This window comes from Cephus cinctus, unplaced genomic scaffold (genome assembly GCF_000341935.2).
Source record: "Cephus cinctus unplaced genomic scaffold, Ccin1 Ccin1_scaffold0709, whole genome shotgun sequence".
Lineage (NCBI taxonomy): Eukaryota > Metazoa > Arthropoda > Insecta > Hymenoptera > Cephidae > Cephus > Cephus cinctus.
The window spans coordinates 749716-769475 of NW_014333329.1; the positions used below are offsets into that span (position 1 = coordinate 749716).

A 19760-nucleotide genomic window follows, 5' to 3' on the forward strand; every position below is an offset into this window, starting at 1 on the left:
AAAAAAAAAAAAAAAAAAAAAAAAAAAAAAAAAAACACGAAAATCCGCTGAAAAATCGAAATTCTCATTGGACGATCCGTCTGGGTATTAGGTCGTGTCTTGGGCAGTTAACGTCCGAGAATTCTCCGTGAAAGTAGATAATGGTTCCTCCGGACAGACTGACGCACAACATAGCGAGGAAAACGCGTATTTCGGTACTGAAAATTCTTAAGCTTTATCATACGTCACATACATCGTAGGATGTCACCTAAAATGACAAGATTATGTAGACGATCCACTTCCGCCAAGGCGGAAGGGAATACGGTCGTCCTTCTTTGGCTTGGAGGTAGCATTAGCGCGCGATGTATTCTTCTTCTAGAAGTCATGAGGTATGCTGCAAACAGGCAAAAAAGAAACCCACACGATTAGTATCACACTTTCAAAGTGAGATTATTGTCTGAAAATTTCACTCAAATTTCACTTAGTCGCACTCGCGCACCGTAACGGCGACTGCGCCTTCGTTTCATCCTGTTCCATATTGCGTGCTATCGACTAAACCGAAGGTATAAAGACAAAGTACGTGAAAACATCTAGCCACATTTTATCGACTTCTTTATAAAAGATTTTTCACTATTGTATCACCGTTCAATTTAAGAAAGAATCCTTCAGCGTCCAAATCATAAGGAAAAGGACGAAACGCATGGCGCCGCTCATTCACCCGAAAAAGAAGATGCTAAAAATTGAAGTCGGTAAACCGTAACGAGGAAGCCATATTGACAAGATCCAATCCAAGCCAAGCCACCTGCGTCCTATAACACCTATTACCAAGGAAACGTTATTTCCTGAAAAGAAAAACGAAAAGGGACGAGACAATCCCTCGTTTCTCTGATGACTTACTGATCGAGTGTGATGACGTCCTTGTTAGCTGTATGTGCCTGAGCCAGACGTAAGGCCAGGTCGTTTGCTTCGCTTCCGGAATTAACCAGGAAACACACTGACAGAGGTTCCGGCAGGAGCGAAGCAAGCCGACGTGCACAGACTACTAAATTGTCATGCAGAAAACGATTGTTCGTACAGAGCAAAGCCATTTGTTGTTGTCCAGCTCGAACAACATCCGGATGACAATGACCGACTGGAAATAAAATATTGTCGAATTTAACGAAGCTGAGAGATTTTTAGATAACGCGATGTGCCAATATGCTGATGGATCGCGTACAATGTGACATATTTTTTTAAATTGTTTCAAACTATAATTGAAATTAAATTAAACTTTTTGTTTCATATTAAAGATCGTTAAACCATTTCTGGTCATTGGCAATTCGTATAACGAACTCGGTACAGCTCGTGGATTATTGACACAGTGTAGCTGCATGTACCCTCAGTGGAGATACAATACGTATTATGCTCAATGGGGTCAAAAAAGTACAGACGCAGTTTGATAACCCATAGGTCGTTAGTTGGAAAATGCGTAAGAATTCACGGAATAATCGCAGATACAAAAACAATAAGGTATATCGCGTTATTGATATAAGTGCTCCACTTAAATAACTAATTACCGTGAGCCACGTTGTTTATGCAATCCAGATAGCGCTCGCTCCTTTCGTCGTACATGTACTGTCCTTCTGCCCTGACAATCTTCAAAGGGCTCGACTTGTAGAATAATTTGCATGATTGCCTGAAAACGGGAGTTTTTGAAATTGCAATTTGAATAGACACGTAAATTAATTTACAATCGCATATATACCTAAACACCTACGATATACCTAAATGGAGCGGCATTTTGGATATTTTGGAAAAATGCACACGCGTGCTCGAAAAATAATTTTTGTCCGTTGAAAATAAAAAAAAATTGTATAAATAAAATCGTACGCCAATATTCCGTTTTCCATTCGCTCTTTCATATCTGTATATTACTATATACGTTAGGTGCAACAATTGACAATGATTTATTACTCGTCCGTGTCGTTTATCGGCTACGCGACACAACGTTATCCTACGTGGTAATATGGTAATGCGCACGTAGGTTAGTTTAGGTACGTTCCCACGTTATCAGATGATTCAAGTGACAGCTGATAACCAGCCGTTTAACATGATAATGAGCTATCGTACGCGTGCTATCGTATTAAACGTGCATTATACCAGGTAAATTTGACTTGCCCAGCCATCTGTAATTTACACGTCTCCCACTGACCATTAGAGGAGAAATTTCAAGTGGCTCGTGAATATACGTGGGTAATATTCCAGGAGCAGTGCTAATTAGCATAGTAACGTTACCCGCGTACCTATTCCGTCCACCCAACCACCTATCCACCTGCAATCCTGCATGCCAACGAAAAGGAATGAAAACCGAGAATGGAGGGTTGTTCGCATGACCATTGCTGGACGCTGGACGCTGCGGTGAAATTGAAGGACTTAACCTGATCATTTTCCTACAGGGAAATTGCATGGTACACTATACATGGCTATTTGGCAATGTACAGATAACATAGGTGCACTTGATAAATCGCGATAGGCAAAAAATCAAATTGATATGGAAATTCCATAATTATTTACGTATATTGAAAAAAGTATCTGATTATTTCAGGTATCGATATACCTATATGTAGGTCCTATACGATATTCTATCAATCACGATTAAAGAATATAATAATGAAGAGTATATTTCCTCAATCTCATTCATAAATTATTGACATCCTACTTACCCAATGTGACGTTCGCGAAGTTTAATTGTATCGTTCTTTGGCATTTGCTCCAACGAGTCCATCATCTTGGAGATTCTTTTTTTCTCGAGTGGGATCTGTGAAATGGTATCAATACAGATTCGCAACGGTTCTCGTGTATCGCCTTTACGTCATTTCAGATGCATACAGTGACAATCGTGTAATGGACGCAATATGAACTCGTTGTTTTCTTTCGACATATACATATACGTGTATAACGTCTCGACCTTAAGATCTATAAACGTCTGTACATAGAGTTGCATAACGATAAATAAATGTGTTAAGGTGCAATCGGAGGTTAGAATTATTAAAGGGTACTATAATTATTAATATAAAGCCTAAATATTCCCTTTAGTTGCGACTGGGCTTGTGTAATAAATTTGTATGGGTACTTTTTTCAAAGATTTTTCGAGTGGCTCGTATCTCGCGCGTCTCTCGCGCATAATTAAATAGGCTGGTACCGCTAATAATTATAACACTCATTCTATAGATTGTCACGCAGCTGATACGATAATCCTCATTAAAATGTGGATATACGCATTTATGTGGACTGTTTAATATGCGATTCTAACTAGGTTATAATTATTCCCTCGAAATTCGCATGCGCGTCATCAATTTAAATGCACGTAACGAGGGAGATTTAATCAAAGAGAAGTGCACGCGGGTCGCTTTGATTTGACGTGAGCATAAATTTGCTCGTTATTAAAACAAACTTCGAGATTAATTAGTGACGACAAAATTGTAACGATACGGGTGTATAACTAGCGCACGAAAGGTGAATAAGAATGAAAAACCCGACAAACAAAAACGCGAGGTGAAGATAAAGATAAAATGAATGTAAATTTTATAATAAAATTCTGCCGTAAGCGTATATCAACGTAGTACGAATCGTACCTGATGTTGAAACGGGAAGTCGCGGTTCCTCGACTTCTGAATGCAGCTGTCAGCTGAGTGTCGCGACCTACTCTGGTGACGTCATATATAGCATCCGTAAGTTGGTGGGAAAAAGCGGGGAGTTGCGCGCGCACTTCTTTCTTTATACTCCCCTCCTGCTCTAAACTCATCTCCACGCAATCTCAGCCTGGTTACTCTGCATCCTCGTTATTCTTACTACATAGCCTAAAACTTGGACCAATCTTAATTCTTCGTTATCTCTTTTCCTTATCCTTCCCACTCTTTCATTATCATTTAATATTACGTTAGAGCCTCTTTTTCCTATAATCACTGCTGACGTTATTCGAATGTGTCCGGAAATAAAAATTTAGCAAAAACACGGTTCACTCATTTCATTAACGATTTATCCAATATCAAATTCTCATATTCTTTCGTGCTACAGTAAAGAACAGTGATACACCGAGTGAAATCGGTCTAGTCCAATGGAAATTGATATTGAAAATTGGCCCATACAAGAACCATTTGAACTTGAAGGTATACGTGTGATCTCTACGTGACAAAATTACTTTGCTCGTATTACTACGACAGAAATTAATTTTCTCGGCAAGCTTGATGGAACATCGGTATATCCTATATCGCCTAGAGTAAGATTCTGTATGCCGATGCCTTACGTATTCTCTCTATTGATTCTCCGTACTCAAGAATGTCGAGACTGTACTCCTCCAGAGATGGAAAAAAAAAAAGAAAAAGATAGTAGAAGCAAGGTTCGAGTGGCTATAATATCGTAGAAAAAGGACAATGTGCGTCTTTCGATAATATTGATCATCACGTGAAGGAGGCTCGCACCACATGTGATCAGCCGACGTCTCATCAGTTGCGCTGTGTAGTTGTTTTATCGTGCGGGTAAGTAGATAGCGAATTGGTCGCAATGTGTACATATGCTCGATGCTTGGTATGTACACAGATAATGGTATACCTATTGAGATGATGTTATATAGCTGCGAGGTCGATAACAATGACAATGTATGACCTTTTGCCATGTGTGCATTAATAAGCTGCCCTATGGTTCCTCTATAATGCATATTTCTGCACTGTTTGCTGCACTCTGAACAATGCTCCGAGTTTTGATAGAAGGTCAATGCGCGCGGCATTCAGGCCATGTGTGTTACGCGTATGGTCTTATCGTCTATAGTATTTCATTTAGACGGAAATCATTTGTTCCCGTTTTAGATGTCAAAGTGCAGACTGCTATTGTTATGCGAATTTAGTGACAGAAATTGGGTCGATATTATTGGCTGAATGGATGATGAAATGGATGACAATCGGAGTGATACATACGGTACACGTTGGAGGACTAATGTTGAGGTTGATTATGGGAGACCAATTATGAGACTGGAGGTTGACAATAAAAAATGTAAATTTTGAATATGATTAATTTAATTTATAAGAGCGTACCTAATGATCCGTGGTAAAAGTTACTACAATAATAATTACTGCAAACTGCAATAATAATTTGCTACTCCTAACTCGATGCCCATTAAACTCGACGACCAGTTCACATGCATGATATTCCAAGTAGTAACTATACCAAAGTACTTATGTAAATATGCACTAGTTTAATTTGGCGCATAGTGAAAGTTCATTACACACTTGAAATCTCATTCGAGTGATTGATGATTAAATTAATCAAGTGTCTCGGGTACTGATATTAATATAGAATTGGGATATGATGTCAAAATTATTATTTTCATAAAAAATATGATTGATCACTCGTCCGTCGAGTTACAGATATTTTCTTTTTTTAAACATACGTAAATGTCAAGCAATGTTGTAAGCATGATAGATCACGTATTTCACCACTGCTTTCGTTTTGGTAGAATAACATTGTGAAATGTACATTTCCGTCAAACTGTTCAGATAAAATCAAACAGAACAGATAAAGAATGCTAAATATTATTTTGATACACGTTACTGATGGTTCATTGCTAAATATTTGTGTCCCGATATATACATCAGCATACTGGGAAATTGCATATTTAACAAAATTTTTGTTTCCATTCATATACCTTGTACACGTGTGATATACAAATTTATGCTACTTTATTGTTCATTGTAGAACGTGCAGGAATTACCTTGGAAAACGACACTGAGTAGCTAATTAGTTGCAGGTGCATGAAGTTTGCATAAATAATATTGCATTAAAGCTTCATTTCCATGCATCACTGTCTGGATGCGATATCTGATAAATTTTGAATTCCTCCCAAGTTCCTATAAAAAGTGCATCAAGATTCGCAAGGATGACAAAGAGGAAAATAAATTTATATTCAATAGATTCGCATAAGACGAACTTTTTTTTAAACGCGTTTCACGTCTATTGTAATGGCCTTGATTGCGTCTTTCTAATGAGGTGTAACAACGTGACACACATGCGACTCTCGCATGATAGAAATAAACACGTGATTATCCAACTATATTATACCCAGCGGATAGGGAGTGCTTTATGATATTAGATACTATCATTGTCTGAAGTTGGCCCGTCCATTTGATTTCTATTGTAGAACCATGTTCAGATGGTGCGTTTCTACTGGATAACTCTATATACATTAACTGTGCATAAACAGCTTTGTCCAAATTGCACGTATTTATTAGCAAATCATTGTACATTATAATCAATTAGCTCGTATACTAATGGACAGCTAATTAATATCACTTTAGTACTGAATTGGATAATGAAGTTAGTATTACGTTAACAATGGAAAATATTATTATCATTAATTTTTTATTATTCAAGATTTATCATTTGTCTTTCAAGAATTACAACCGACTTGTCCACGATGGCAGTACGTATCAGCAAGTAAATTTGTTCTTTCTTTTTATTATGCTGGCAATTTTTAAATGAAAGGTAGATCATGTAATAAAGATCCTAACAATAAATATCCACTATTTGACTAAGAGGCTCGCTATACTCTGGATCATACGATGAATAATAAGAGATAACAGAGCTACTCATATATCAACAGCATTAAGCACGCGGACAGTGCATGAATCCACGTGGATTAGTGCGTGATGTAATCAGAAGCGTTTGAATAGAGATAGAATAGAGAATTTTCTTTCTTTTTCCAAATTATCACATTTATCGATGTCTTCGTATATTTAACGCCGAGCACAATCTCTTGTGCTACTTTGTACCAAGAAAAATAATATCATTTACTTGGAAAATATTTCTCATGATATTATTGCAGTTGTTGACATAAATCTGTAAAACTTTGTGCCGAAAACATATAAAGGATTATCTTGGATATTAAAAAATATATCTGATTCAAATTTCTTCCAGGGCCTCGCGCGTATTCTAATTAGGCTCATTTTGAACGCTGCTACTTGTTCAGATAGTATGAGTAGTTAAAAAAACCAGGATTCACGTCTCCCCCGCGTTCAGTTATATGCCGGCCAATATTCTTTTCTACGTTTAGATCCGCGCGACCGCTGTTTCAATGCCAGGTTAAGTGTTTAATGTCAAACAGTTTGCTTGTGCATGGTATATTCTATAAATAAGTTATTGTGCGTTACTGGGTTCACATAAAATAAACATCTGTTTACATGGTTTTTTTTTGGTAATTTTTTATCTTCATGGTGACGACTTGTTGGCGTGAATTATTCTCGTAAGGCTATGTTACGCGATTGTAAATTACATGGCACCGTACTCTCATTGAACTTGATTTACGTCGCTAGTCATACCACATATACATATACAAACTACAAGTGCGCACGGAACTTCGTGACGCTTGTAAAAATTGATTCGACAACAAAATCATCTACTACATCTATCTTCCGATTTTATTATTAGTTATACAAATGTTAACTACTGTTAGTTCTATTACTTTTTAAGTGTAACATATAGCGTATATAAAGTTACTCGAGGATCGAATATGATACAACGAAGGTTAATTAAAAAGAATTGAAAAACATATCAGCAATCAGATTTTATCATAATTATATGTCTGATCTCAGTCGCAAGTCGACTATATCTCTTCTTCAAAGGTGCTGTCATTCAGTACAATTTTATTTTTTGCTTGCGATATACTATATATAGATATTTATCGTAATAAATAAGCACTTGTTTTGACGATGTAATAAATTTTATTATTAAAAAAAACTTTTATCATAAACAATCTGGTGTATCGGATGTTTCTAGCAGATAAAAAAAATGTACCCATTCGCAGTCGGTAGGACTCGAACCTACGCTCCCAGAGGGAATCTGATTTCTAGTCAGACGCCTTAACCACTCGGCCACGACTGCTTCCTATATGAAGAAATTTTACCATAGGCATATGTCGTACAGAAAAAGATTAATATGTTAAGTTACTATTAGTCATTCATATGTAACAGTAGATGATTTTTCAATTAGGCTTCATGTATGTATAACTGAAAATAAATAAGAAGAATATAAACTATAGTTAATTCAACTTACAAACTTAATATAAGAAAAAAAATAAAAAATAGTACAATAATATCGCGGCCGAGTGGTTAGAGCGTATTTGACAAAAAATCAACTTCCCTCTGGGAGCGTCGGTTCAAATCCCGGTGAAATGAAATTTTGTTTGCTTTGAAAAATTATACTTTGCTTTCTTTTTAAGGAAAAATTCGTATCTATCGTATTGCAGAACCTCAGTTTTTTTTTTCAAGCAAATACAGTTTTCAGGAAAATGGGTAATAGGTAATTGCAAAACAATCATTAAAAGGCAAGCATTGTAATTTAAAGTGTTCTATTAAAATTCACTCAAGAACACATTTGATTACATCAACGGTCGACGGTTTCATAAATAGATCCACTCCACAATATTCATGATTACCATACCATAATAATTATCTTAATGAGAATAATGACGAATCGTACATAATGTTTGCATATTCGTAGAGCGCAAGATGTATGTTCCCCTATAGCACGCATAGGGATCACTTACAATCTCCGTAACAAATATATCCACAATATAATATTAGATATATTTATAAAATATTCTCGCTTTTAACATCTAGAAATTGAAAAAGACTAAGATCTACATTTTTTCACGACCCGAACAATATTTTCTTATATATACGTATAATTATATTTGTTGCTAAGGGATAATTTGGAGACGATGTCATTTACGAAGCCGCTCATTTGAGGACAAATGGCTGTTTTGGGGACTGTCCTCAAAGATTTTCCAGCGTAATGACTATTTTGAGGACCATAAAGCGGACCGTCACACCAAATTTGTTTATATTTTTTCAATGTTAGACATCCAGTATTGGTGATGGGCTTAGACATGTTTCGTTAGGTTAGATTAGGTAAGAATCCTAACGCTCTGATATCCCAAGGTAGTAATTTTTTTTTTTTTTATAACATTAGCTTGCTATTGTGAACGCTCCTTGATTTTTCGTTTCCCCAAAGTATCTCTTTGGCAAACGTATATATATATATGGCCATGATAAATATCAATTTATATTTTATAGTGACGTTATACTTTTTTTTATAATACACTATTCGTATATATGCACATCTATATAAGGAGAGTCCAGTGCAATCGTTTCCAGATCGACGTCAAGCAACTGCCGTGACAGGTAAATTCGAAGAATATCTCAGTTCAGAAAATACATTAATCCCATATTGGGATTTAGCTCTGGATTAATTTTATTTGGAATTTGCAACGTAGTCCGCGTTCGAATTAAGAAGCCGAAACGTTCCTCGGGCTGTAGACAGATATATAGAACGTCGTGGGACGCCTTTATTGGTCACTAGACAAAATTCCGTGAGGCTCGACCGAAAGCATTGTATCTACAAAATTGTTAATCCAATATTGCCTGTACTATAGATCACTATTGCACTGTCCTCTTACGTCATTAATAACATATTTCAATATTAAAAATTCGTCGCGCACTGTATACCGCATACAATTCCGTCGCAGGATTCTTTTGGCTGATTCTATATACTCAATTAAAAATAACTTTCGTCATATATCCACAAAATTATTCCATACCAAATACCATGACACATGACAGATTTCGTAACATGTCCAACGCAGAATGGCAATTTTCACTATAGAATAGCAGAATAATTTCCTGTTTCAAAATCGAGTGTAAAAACATTACTTGATGCATTTAAAAAATATTATTTCCTTTTTTTTTTCATCGACATGATCATACGTCTCGATTTCTCAATATGGCGAAACTACGATAACATAGACGAGACGCCTATTCTTTTCTTTAATCAGCTGCACATATTCCGGAATAAATGTATTAGCAAAATATTAAAAATCCTGCGACGTATAAAAAACGCACGCTATTAAACACGCTATAAAAAAATCGCGAACCTAACTCGGTCTATTTTTCGTCCCGTGAGCATTCATCCGTTTATTTTTTTCTGTACTGTATGCAAAAAACGATATCCGTTTATATTTAATCAGCACAATGTTCGAATGTATATCGTTTCGCAAATTTGTATTGGTTCAAACTGTCTGCTGCTATGTCGACGACAATCGCCGAGGAACGGCGGAGCACATTGCACATGCTCCATTATATAATTTATCTGCATTAACGTGAAATGTCTAGAACGGGGACGCAGTTTTTATACGGACTAATAGTGAAATTAAATTCGTTATAAAATAAGGTGTCAACGTAATATTTCGCAATGGAATAAAGTTTAATTTTTTTTTTCTTTTCTTTTTCATTTTATAGTGTGCGATGGGGTAATAAAAAATCTCTTGAACCGTAGTACGGCTACCTCTTAAATCTTAAATATAAGAGTATAGTAATTAAGGTGAACCTTTGACAGCTTCAAGTTTTGTAAATCCATGTGTAGAATTTTTCGAAATTACTAATTCACCTGAACTATTTGTTGTTGTGCTTTGAGTTTCAAAATCTTTGGAGTTACATCACTTGGCGCTGTATGACTATTTAATATTGGAGTATCGAGAGCTGTATTGTAAAAGACCCCACGAGTCGTGATTGATAATTATTTTCCCAATATGGACACACTTGATCGTCATTTATCCCGATTAAATGGAAACTTGTGATACTAGTATTTTAATGGATCAAGTACGAATATAATCGTTAAGAAAAAATATGTTATTTTATAGAATTTGAATACTGTTTAACAAATACGTCTCGTAGGGCCTTTAATTTTCATCACCTCGGAACCTCGCGTTTCTGCAGTACTATAAGTTCAATTTACAATAAATCTAGATGAACGTCTAATTTCGTACTATCATTTTGCTTCATATTTACTTTTTTTTTTTTGCAGAAAATTTCTTCAGCTTTTTGACCAAGTGTAAAAATATATTCTTTTTATCATTTTCCTCTTCTCTCTCGCACATGCTTTCTCCCATCTTTTTTTTCCGCTTTATATCGACTAATGCAGGGAAAGAATTAATTTTTCTAGGCAGATTTTGGTAGAAACGCGAGTATAATCAAGACGCCACATTTTTTGTCTCTGATGTTAGTATATATATGTATGCTTCAAACAGTAAAATCGTTTGCGATTTTTTGTCTTCTTTTTCAATCGGTCGTTCGAAATCTATAAAATGCTACGTCACGAGTATTACAACGTACCATTAATTATCATTGAATATAGGGATGATCTACAAGCAATAATTTCCTTTCCTGCGTTAACTAAGTCCTTTCCATATTTGTCTAGTTAGGCTAACAAGTTTCAACGTTTACAGACAATTATCTTTTTTTTTTCCATCAATCTTAAGAATAAAAGAATTCGCACACAAGAGACTATCGAAAAGACGCTACTGGGCCGTTTGGAATATTTTACAAGCTCGAACCACTGTTAGTGTACTTCTAACCTGAAATGACAATTAACTTACTGTATTCTAGCGTACAATTGTATTACGAAAAGTTTGACAATTTTGTACAATCCTTATCTAAAAACGCTACGAGTATGTCATACGGGAATCAAAGGCTCGACGTTTTTATTTAAAAAAATTTAATTTTTATGAAAATAATGTATTTTAAAAGAACGACAGAGAAAGGTTAATCACAAAATAACATACAAAGATGGTGCAAACTCTGTTTTTATAAACTTCTACTTGTCTACTATTAGCTTTTAAGCTCGACACTAATCTACTGTTACTCTTTGGATAATACGTAATAAATGATGCTTCTCGAGCCTTTTCGCGTACGTAAGTGAGAATGTGAATTACAAGTTTGCAATATGGATACCTATGTCAAATGGATGTGTTAATTCGTAATATTGCTCTTCGTGTATCAGTTGGCAAAATGTATCAGATCATTCGAGGGCGGTAAGTAATATTTATCCTATGTGCACACACGCTCAGCCTAGAATATATTACCTATGACTGCATTATCGAAAATAAATTCAGAGTCAGCTTGTCTTGGCACACGAAACAATAAAAGAAATAAGTAACGCGCATGCGCGATGGCGTCGCTTTGTATAGTTTGCGTCCGTTCCGTCGTCGCGGTATTTTGATTTAATGAAATATCGAGAAAAAAAATGAAAAAAAGTTGTATTCATGTGACATGACCTACGCGTGTAAAACTAAAAGAATTCACTCGTGGATAATTTTTAATTCTTATCGTTAATATTCATTACTTAATGCGTACCTATTAATTTTTTTTTTCATCCAAGATATTAAATAGTGCACACTTCGAACTCTTTTGCAGACATTGAGTCGCATGTCACGTATGTTCACTACACTCTTAACGATATAATTTAACGCTGGCGAATACAGACAGCAGACAATGTCGTTATAGAACATTTTCGACTTGAAAAAGTGTTCACACAGATTTTGACGAGGCACTGTTCAGTGTTCATACTAGAAACAATAACATTATTACATTATCATTACAACGCTTCGCAATTGTCTCGGAATAGAAGGTATTAGAAAATAAAGTTTCTTTTCGTTCCTTACCGTATTGTGGAAGTTTTTTTTTTATACTTAAATCTTATTCTCCATTCTAATAACCTAAGATTCGATTAGAAGGGAAAGCAAAAACGTTGAATTAATTGATTTTCTTTTAATATGTTAATTGAGAAGAGGAGTATTAAAGCTGTGGTTTGGTTAATCAATTAGTAGAGAATTGAAACACGAACCACGCAAGAGCCACCATTTTTTTTTAGAAATTAGGAACAGAAGTTTTATATTTCCATTCTACAAAGCATTTGGCTACTATAATCATTATCGTTCTGCCATATTTTCATTTGGTTTAATGGAAAGTTCTAAACTTATATTATATGTATACTTAGACGAGAATCTTGATTCATATCAAACGCAAGCAGCCAAGATCAAAATAATTCATAGGCATCGTTATACTTCTTTTAATATGCTTAATAACTTTATTACTTTGACTTCTTTACGTGCTAACTGAATTTTTGGGTTGAACTTTTTTAAATTCGTGTTTATTAACTGAAATGTAATGGAAGCTAAAGATCGTACTATATTCGCGATGTGGACGGGTGGCTCAAATTTATAGGTGATATGTTAGCTTTAATTTCACTTCTTTATTCATATTTCAAATTATTTTAATTTAAAAATTACAGAGATCATTTTGTTTATGGATTGTCGGTAATGACAAACGAATATGTTGTGATTGTGTATAATATGTGTATCTCTATCACACTAAAGTATAAGAAATAAGTGGTAATCGTAAAGAAAATATTGTGGATCGGTATGGAGAGTGTTGATTGCCACGAGGAAAGTAAAAATTTACTCCTATAAAAATTTGGATATAATATTAAGTAAATATCATCTATATGTGGATTTGACCGTATCGTTATATAAATAGATGTCATTAATATTAAAATTTGTTACTTGTTTAGAAAAATAAAACAAGACACAAGAATTCATCCTATCTAGAATCGAAATAAAATTTCCTATCTAATTGAAGCTAAAGACCTTCTAACTAAAATAAATGATTTCGTGTTTTATGATTCCCTTTGTGACAGATGAGTGCTTTTCCAGGTTTGGATTTTGATTGGCTGATTATACGTGGTTTTTCCGGTTCTCATGGATAATGCTCGGTGTGATTTCTTTTTCGCAACACTTCGAGGTCGCGTCAACCTTAATACCTAAATATGGTCGATGACGGATGCGTGGATATTTTAAAACTTAACGTAGCGTTTGCTCTATCACTCTTATATATCATTCTCTTAACTAAAATACCTAGATGCTCTCAGAAATATAGGTAAAGTAAACTCGAAGCAACGGGCCTTGAAGAGAATGGTGAATGCATCCTATGGTGCCCCTCTCTTAGTTTCACATTAATTACGAGATTACATCGAGCTATCATTAATTAAACAAATTAAACGCCCGTACGTTCACTATCTCGTGTTTCTCACATCCGTACAACTCAAATACGTACTCTGATTTCACAAGACAGCGGTGACTAACACCGTTGTCGGTACAGCATTCTCTAATATTAACTATTTTTTTTTTGGCAGTTTTCCCACACTGCAATATCGCGTACGCGTATTCAAGCTCCGAGACGTAAATACATCAGTCTATACCGAGATCGATGGAATTCTCCAACTGCGTTGGGGAATAGTGCGAGCACGTTATACTATTAAAAAACAAAACTGAATATATTACAAGTATTTATTAGTACTGCAAGGAATGAAATACTATTTGGGCTATCAAGACAAAGGTACTTCTACTGAAGTGAGCTCTTCCTATGATGATCTTTATGATGAGCCAACTTTAGTTCGTACGTTAGTCCTGAGTGTCGTATTTAAATTTTGCGTTATTTCGGAAAACGTTCTCAGCGTGTTACATTTATTTTGTAATCAAAGAAAGAGCATCGAGTAACTTTATGATACGGTATCAGCCAAGAATTCAAGATACAAACGTTTCAGTACTTGGATCGCAGATTCATCAATGAGATATCTAATAAACTACAATTACTCTCGTAATGCATAATTAAGAGTGTCTTGGACGCAAATAATATGCACGTACTTCGAGTTTCGCGTTTTCACGCCATAATAATATTCAATTCTCTTGTAGTTCTTTTTCCGCTACGCATAGAGACTGATCGCGTCGAAAACAAACGATAGCAATAATTCCAATATACTTTGGGTACGTTTCGAAATTCACTGTCACTACTACGTGTATCGCAGTGGCCCTGTTTAACTGCATGTAATTAAGTGAAACACAACAATGACAGCAGTAATGGCAGTGCATTTGAAAATGTACTCTTAAAATGTAAGTATAAGTTCGTCAATTATTACACTTGCGTAACAATAGTACGAAAAAGAAATATATTTTTTTTCTCCCGTTAAATTACTCATCGACTTACACTTTTAAATGAACAGAAACGTGTGTAATACGATTGATTACTTATTAATATCGGAAACGTCCTCCCTCGTGTTTTTACTCTACCGTTATTGTCAACGGGAGTGTTGATAACTATATTTTCGCACATACGATTTCCACCACATCACTAAAGTATTATCATCAATACGAACAGCTGCACCCATAGGCAATAAGTATTAATTGTCCGCCATACATCAATCTTTTCCTTTTGCACGATTGACGTGCGTACAACGCTACGGGGCCATGGATAACACTAAAGGCAACACGATTGGGACCAGATAATAAACCAAGAACGCCACCACCTCCAACGATCACGCTATGGAATAGAATATGGTCCTGTTGACAGGATCCGATGAATACCTTTGCGATAATCGGATACGAATGTCACGAAGAAGCCGAACCAGGAAACGCGCGATAATTAAAGAGATCGTTCACTGGATCTCATTCAAAGCCCGCTCTAGAGAACTACTAATTCAACAATACGAACTTAGCATAATCAACTGAACTGTTCGTCTCTGGGGTTGACCTCTTGAGAATTCGGATTCTCAAGAACCTCCGGCCGTGGAGGTGGGCCTGTTATCATACGGTGCGAATGGCTGTGGTGCGGCTCTTCGACAACGCACGGAATGGAGATCTTGTCCCAGGCGAGCTTGTTAAGGGTGGCCAGCCCGTGAACGCATACAACGCTCTGAGGATGAGGATGGCAGGGATGTTGATGTTGAAGAACGAGGGTTGTTGGCGGAGGATGGGAATGGGGAGTGAGCCACGTCACGCCTGGCTCTGCTCTGTGTCATTTGCCATTCTGCTGCAGTGCCCCATTGATCTGCGCCCACAACTCTTTATTGCAGGACTGTGATCTAAAACAATGAAACACAAAGCATAAACATGCAGAAATTGTGCATCAATTAGGAATTTATCATATCATTTACTAGAATTTTGAATAGGTTATAGTTAACTAATAATTACCTTTTAATGGACTGTAACCACTCCTTAAATTGTGTATGACCATCAGGAGTGATATGAAAAGCTGCCCTCGCTGCGCAAACGACATTCGCAAAATCTTCATAGTCTCCAGACATCAGATGGTACAATTTCTGATGCATGCACTGAATGTACCTGTAATACGAGTGTTATTATGATACACCGTGTATTTCACCGATAAGTAATCTGGAGCGATAAGACTCACATCTGCTGGCATTTATGTACGAGAGGAGCTAGCAGAGCGGATCTTAGATGCTGTAGAACAAGAGCCGGATTGCTTCTGGAGAGATAATGCGCCGCTTCTAATGCAACGTCATGCAGGACGAAGGGACTGACGATACTGTTAACTGTGCAGATGCAAAGTTGATGTAGATACTGAGTGCCAAGCCGTTTTGAAACTCTCAGTAGCCACTTGACGTCCTCTCCATAAGGCGGGTTCCGTGCGTACTTAGCTTGAGGTCTATCATCGTGTACCCTGCGCGCTAAAGTTTCCAACGCAAGCATACCAACCCGATAAGCAGCAACGAGTGCTCGAAGTTGTTGGGGGCTAAATGGTTGACTCTGTCTATGGACCTAAAATGAATAACAGTAAAACATAAATTCATTGATACACCGTATGTTGATATCACCGTTTTTATCGGCACGTTCAAACTATGTGCTACACCAGATTTGTTTAGAGAGTAGATAAAGAATTTAAACTGAAGTACCTGGGGTTGAGCTCTGACCGCCGATATGATTGGTTGCGCTTGAACAAGCGCAGGTCCCGGTAGACCATTTTGGCCAGGAATAGGTCCAGTCATGCCTGCTTGAACCTGTGCCAAAAAATGGTATTGCTAGAAAGACTTACAGAATTCAATCCAGCGTTACTTGAAGAGTTACTCACGGTAACCGGCATAGGCTGCTGTATGGTAAACATATGATGTGTTCCTGGAGGTGGATGTACGTTCACTGTAGTGACAGTGGGTTGTGGTGCATAGTATTGTGGTACTGGTGGAGGTTGAGTTGCTGGAGGTGCATGATGAGGATGCTGAGGATGTTGAGGATGTCCAGGATGAGGTGGGAATGCTGGATGGTACATTTGCATGTGAGGTGGTGGCGGAGGTAGTGTTACTCTATGTGGTGGCATGGGTGTACCAAATGCCGGGATTGGATGATGAGGATGAACGAAGCTGTATGGACCGACTGTATATGGCATTCCAATACCTAAATAAATAGTACAGTCAAGGATTAACCTTAATTATGATATTCGACTATGTATTGTAATAACTGTAGAGTTCGTAATGTGCTTACCTAGCGGCGCCAGTGTATTGATCGTAGGATGAGGTGGATAAGGTTGTGGAGGTGGTTGTGTGCTAGTGACAACAACTGCCTGAGTTGCTCCTGGTATCATTTGGCCAGCAGTCATATCCACAGGTGGTCCAGGTTCTACCAAAAGCGCTCCATTGGGATCCAATTGTAAAGGATCGTGGGGTATTTCATCTTGTTGTTCTCCGCCAGGTGTATGCTATACATGAACAAATAAATTATAAAATTTCGCGCAATGAAAACCAGCATAACAGAAATATAACCGAAACATAATACACTTACCCTCAAGTACAATTCGTACCAGTACTTGGCTACTTGGAAGAGGACTTCCGGGTAAACTCCACCGCCCTTTGCAGTAGTTTCTACCGTTATGCAGGCTTTTTCCAACATAAGATCACTTTGTTCCTTACACTGAAACACAAGGCTTGTTCAAATTCATTGTTCCTTAGCAGAACATTCCATCGATAGAAAAATTCAGAAATAACTTACTTGTAAAATTGCTCTTTGTATTTCATTGGGATTCAGAGCGTGTGCGTGCGGTAAACACGAAAGTGCAAGTTCAGCAGCTGCCCTGACCATATTCGGATCACTGCCCCTAGATGACTTATCGGCAATGCTCACAGCTTCTGGTGGTGTGAGATGACCCTCCCAACTATCAATAAGGAACCAAATCGCCGGTGCTCCAATTTCCATGGCTTGACCAGTTATCCATGAGACATGGCTCGAGTAAGTTCGACTTAACCAATTGGGACTGACACAGTTATGAAGCCCCAGAGCATATAGACCAAGTTGAAAGGCACACATATGAAGCGCTCTGTGGGGTCCATGATGATTCTGACTGGTAGAAGCTTGTGTGAATAACGAGGTCGAGCTATTTCCACCAGCTTTGGCCAAAACAGTTTTGGCAAGTTCACACATGAAGTGCGCACCAGCTTCAGAAGGTTGGTTAGGAATCGACGGATACACTCTTTTACTCTTATACCTGATGGAAATAAAAATTTTAAGAATTTCACAGAAAGGAAGAAACCCACAAACGAGGAAATGGGATATTTATCTCCTATATTTCATCGCGAGTACAAATAACCACCTTGTTTCCTTAGTTCTGGTAGGTACAGGTTGCTGCGCCGGTTGAGGTTGTACAGTCAATGCATTTATACCGTTCTCAAGCTCCGCACTGGTGCTACTGTGTGGTCTGCTACTTGCACCAGCAACACTGTCGCCATTCCCACCTGCTTCTGTTCCCGTAAGGGGCGAGGAGCATGCTTTCTCACGGCGGAAACCTGCCAACTGAAGAATCGTATAAAATCAGATAAGTCCATAAAACATCTTTCATGTATACTTTGTAAAGAATCACTATCTGCTTGAATCTAGTTATGGTATGTATTTATTATGGAATTCATCAGAGCGCAGAAAGACTGATAAAATGTTGAATCACAAAGATCTATGATATACACAATGAAAATAACTTGATTTAGCAGCACTTGCCTGGCTTTTGGTGGGAGGATTCGAACTGTAATAGCTGCTAAGTATCGGTGATTTTATCAATTGGTGAACGTCGCGATCTAATAGCTTGTCCATTATACGTGCGACCTTCATTGGCTCGTCCTTGTAGTGTACGAGGAGGGTAATGGCCAGATCTCCCCTGGATAAGAATATTTTTTCATATAAACTATTACATTAAAAAACTTAAAAAATACGTAAAGTATCTCAGAATCCGTACCTCTGCCTTCGTGTTCCTTCGCACAGAAGAGGATGATCAGCTTCGCTAACATTCGCCTTCAATCCCAGAGCTGCGACAGCCGCATCGAATCCAAGGTTCTCGTCAACGTCTGTGGGCAGTTTCAGTCCTGCGAATCATTCCCTAATTTTTTATCGGCTGCCTTATAATATTCGAAGGTTAACTCTTTTTATTCTGAAAACCCGATTGAAGAATATGGACACGATGTGCTCCCTTAATCGTGGCAGAGACTTCGCTATAACTTCGAGACGGTTCGTTTCATATGAGACCAGTTACAAGCACTCCAGATATCACATACATGGATAAACTTGCTGAATACTGTAATAATAATGTGATAATTGAAACTGAGCGTACTTGGTGTATTGAGAGCGTCAAATATGAAGCTTGCCAGCATAATAGGTAGAAGGGCATGGCCTCTTGACCTCAGAACTCCATCCTTAAGTTGTTCAGCTCTTTGTTTAACCATAGCTAGTTCAGCAGGCCCTAGGGGTATTCGTTTCAACAGTCCTACCAATTCGCTCTCTTGGTGAGCCAACTTGACCTGAACATGCAATCCACGGTTAGAATTGAAAGCTAGTAATTTTCATTTCACCTATCATTCACGAATGTAGTATTACCTCTAGTGGCTTCGTGCTAGCTGGTGGTCTGGCCATTTCCAAACCGAATAAACCCACTCTAAATGCCAGGTTATGATGTTCCGGATTCTCCGCAAGAACTGTGCACAGGAACCCACACTTAGCTAAAGTGGCAGAAGCTAAACACGTTAGCTGATGGGATGCCGGATTCACTTGTTGCTGAAATAAAAAAAAAAAAAAAAAGATATTTTTTCAAGAG

General features: G+C 37.3%; 2 protein-coding genes and 1 non-coding gene across 6 annotated transcripts in view; all 3 read right to left on the reverse strand.

Annotated features, from left to right (window-relative positions):
- LOC107270185 (alanine--glyoxylate aminotransferase 2-like) overlaps window positions 1-3778 on the reverse strand; it is a 7107-nt gene extending 3329 nt beyond the window's left edge. The window contains exons 1-4 of one of the 2 annotated variants that reach the window (XM_015744976.2): window positions 3594-3700; window positions 2682-2776; window positions 1536-1654; window positions 877-1111 (exon numbers count right to left, since the gene is read on the reverse strand). In XM_015744976.2, the coding sequence (XP_015600462.1) occupies window positions 877-1111; window positions 1536-1654; window positions 2682-2746 (419 nt within the window). In that variant the 5' untranslated portion in view covers window positions 2747-2776; window positions 3594-3700. Of the gene's footprint in view, window positions 1-876; window positions 1112-1535; window positions 1655-2681; window positions 2777-3593 lie in introns of both variants that reach the window. The other variant, XM_025087611.1, reaches the window with a different exon arrangement.
- A 4030-nt stretch (window positions 3779-7808) lies between these two features.
- On the reverse strand, window positions 7809-7890 carry Trnas-aga. Its single transcript has one exon. It is a non-coding gene; the product is annotated as a tRNA-Ser (tRNA).
- Window positions 7891-9746: 1856 nt separating this feature from the next.
- LOC107270187 (zinc finger SWIM domain-containing protein 8) overlaps window positions 9747-19760 on the reverse strand; it is a 70065-nt gene continuing 60051 nt past the window's right edge. Inside the window, exons 10-23 of one of the 3 annotated variants that reach the window (XR_003060454.1) lie at window positions 19544-19720; window positions 19281-19467; window positions 18909-19035; window positions 18674-18830; window positions 18276-18475; window positions 17678-18170; window positions 17471-17599; window positions 17174-17387; window positions 16767-17086; window positions 16591-16695; window positions 16089-16456; window positions 15869-16018; window positions 11796-15759; window positions 9747-11419 (exon numbers count right to left, since the gene is read on the reverse strand). Coding sequence is in view for 2 of the 3 variants with exons in the window: in XM_025087609.1 (XP_024943377.1) it covers window positions 15693-15759; window positions 15869-16018; window positions 16089-16456; window positions 16591-16695; window positions 16767-17086; window positions 17174-17387; window positions 17471-17599; window positions 17678-18170; window positions 18276-18475; window positions 18674-18830; window positions 18909-19035; window positions 19281-19467; window positions 19544-19720 (2694 nt within the window). In the remaining variant the exon portion in view is untranslated. Of the gene's footprint in view, window positions 15760-15868; window positions 16019-16088; window positions 16457-16590; window positions 16696-16766; window positions 17087-17173; window positions 17388-17470; window positions 17600-17677; window positions 18171-18275; window positions 18476-18673; window positions 18831-18908; window positions 19036-19280; window positions 19468-19543; window positions 19721-19760 lie in introns of all 3 variants that reach the window. The other 2 variants (XM_025087610.1, XM_025087609.1) reach the window with 2 other exon arrangements.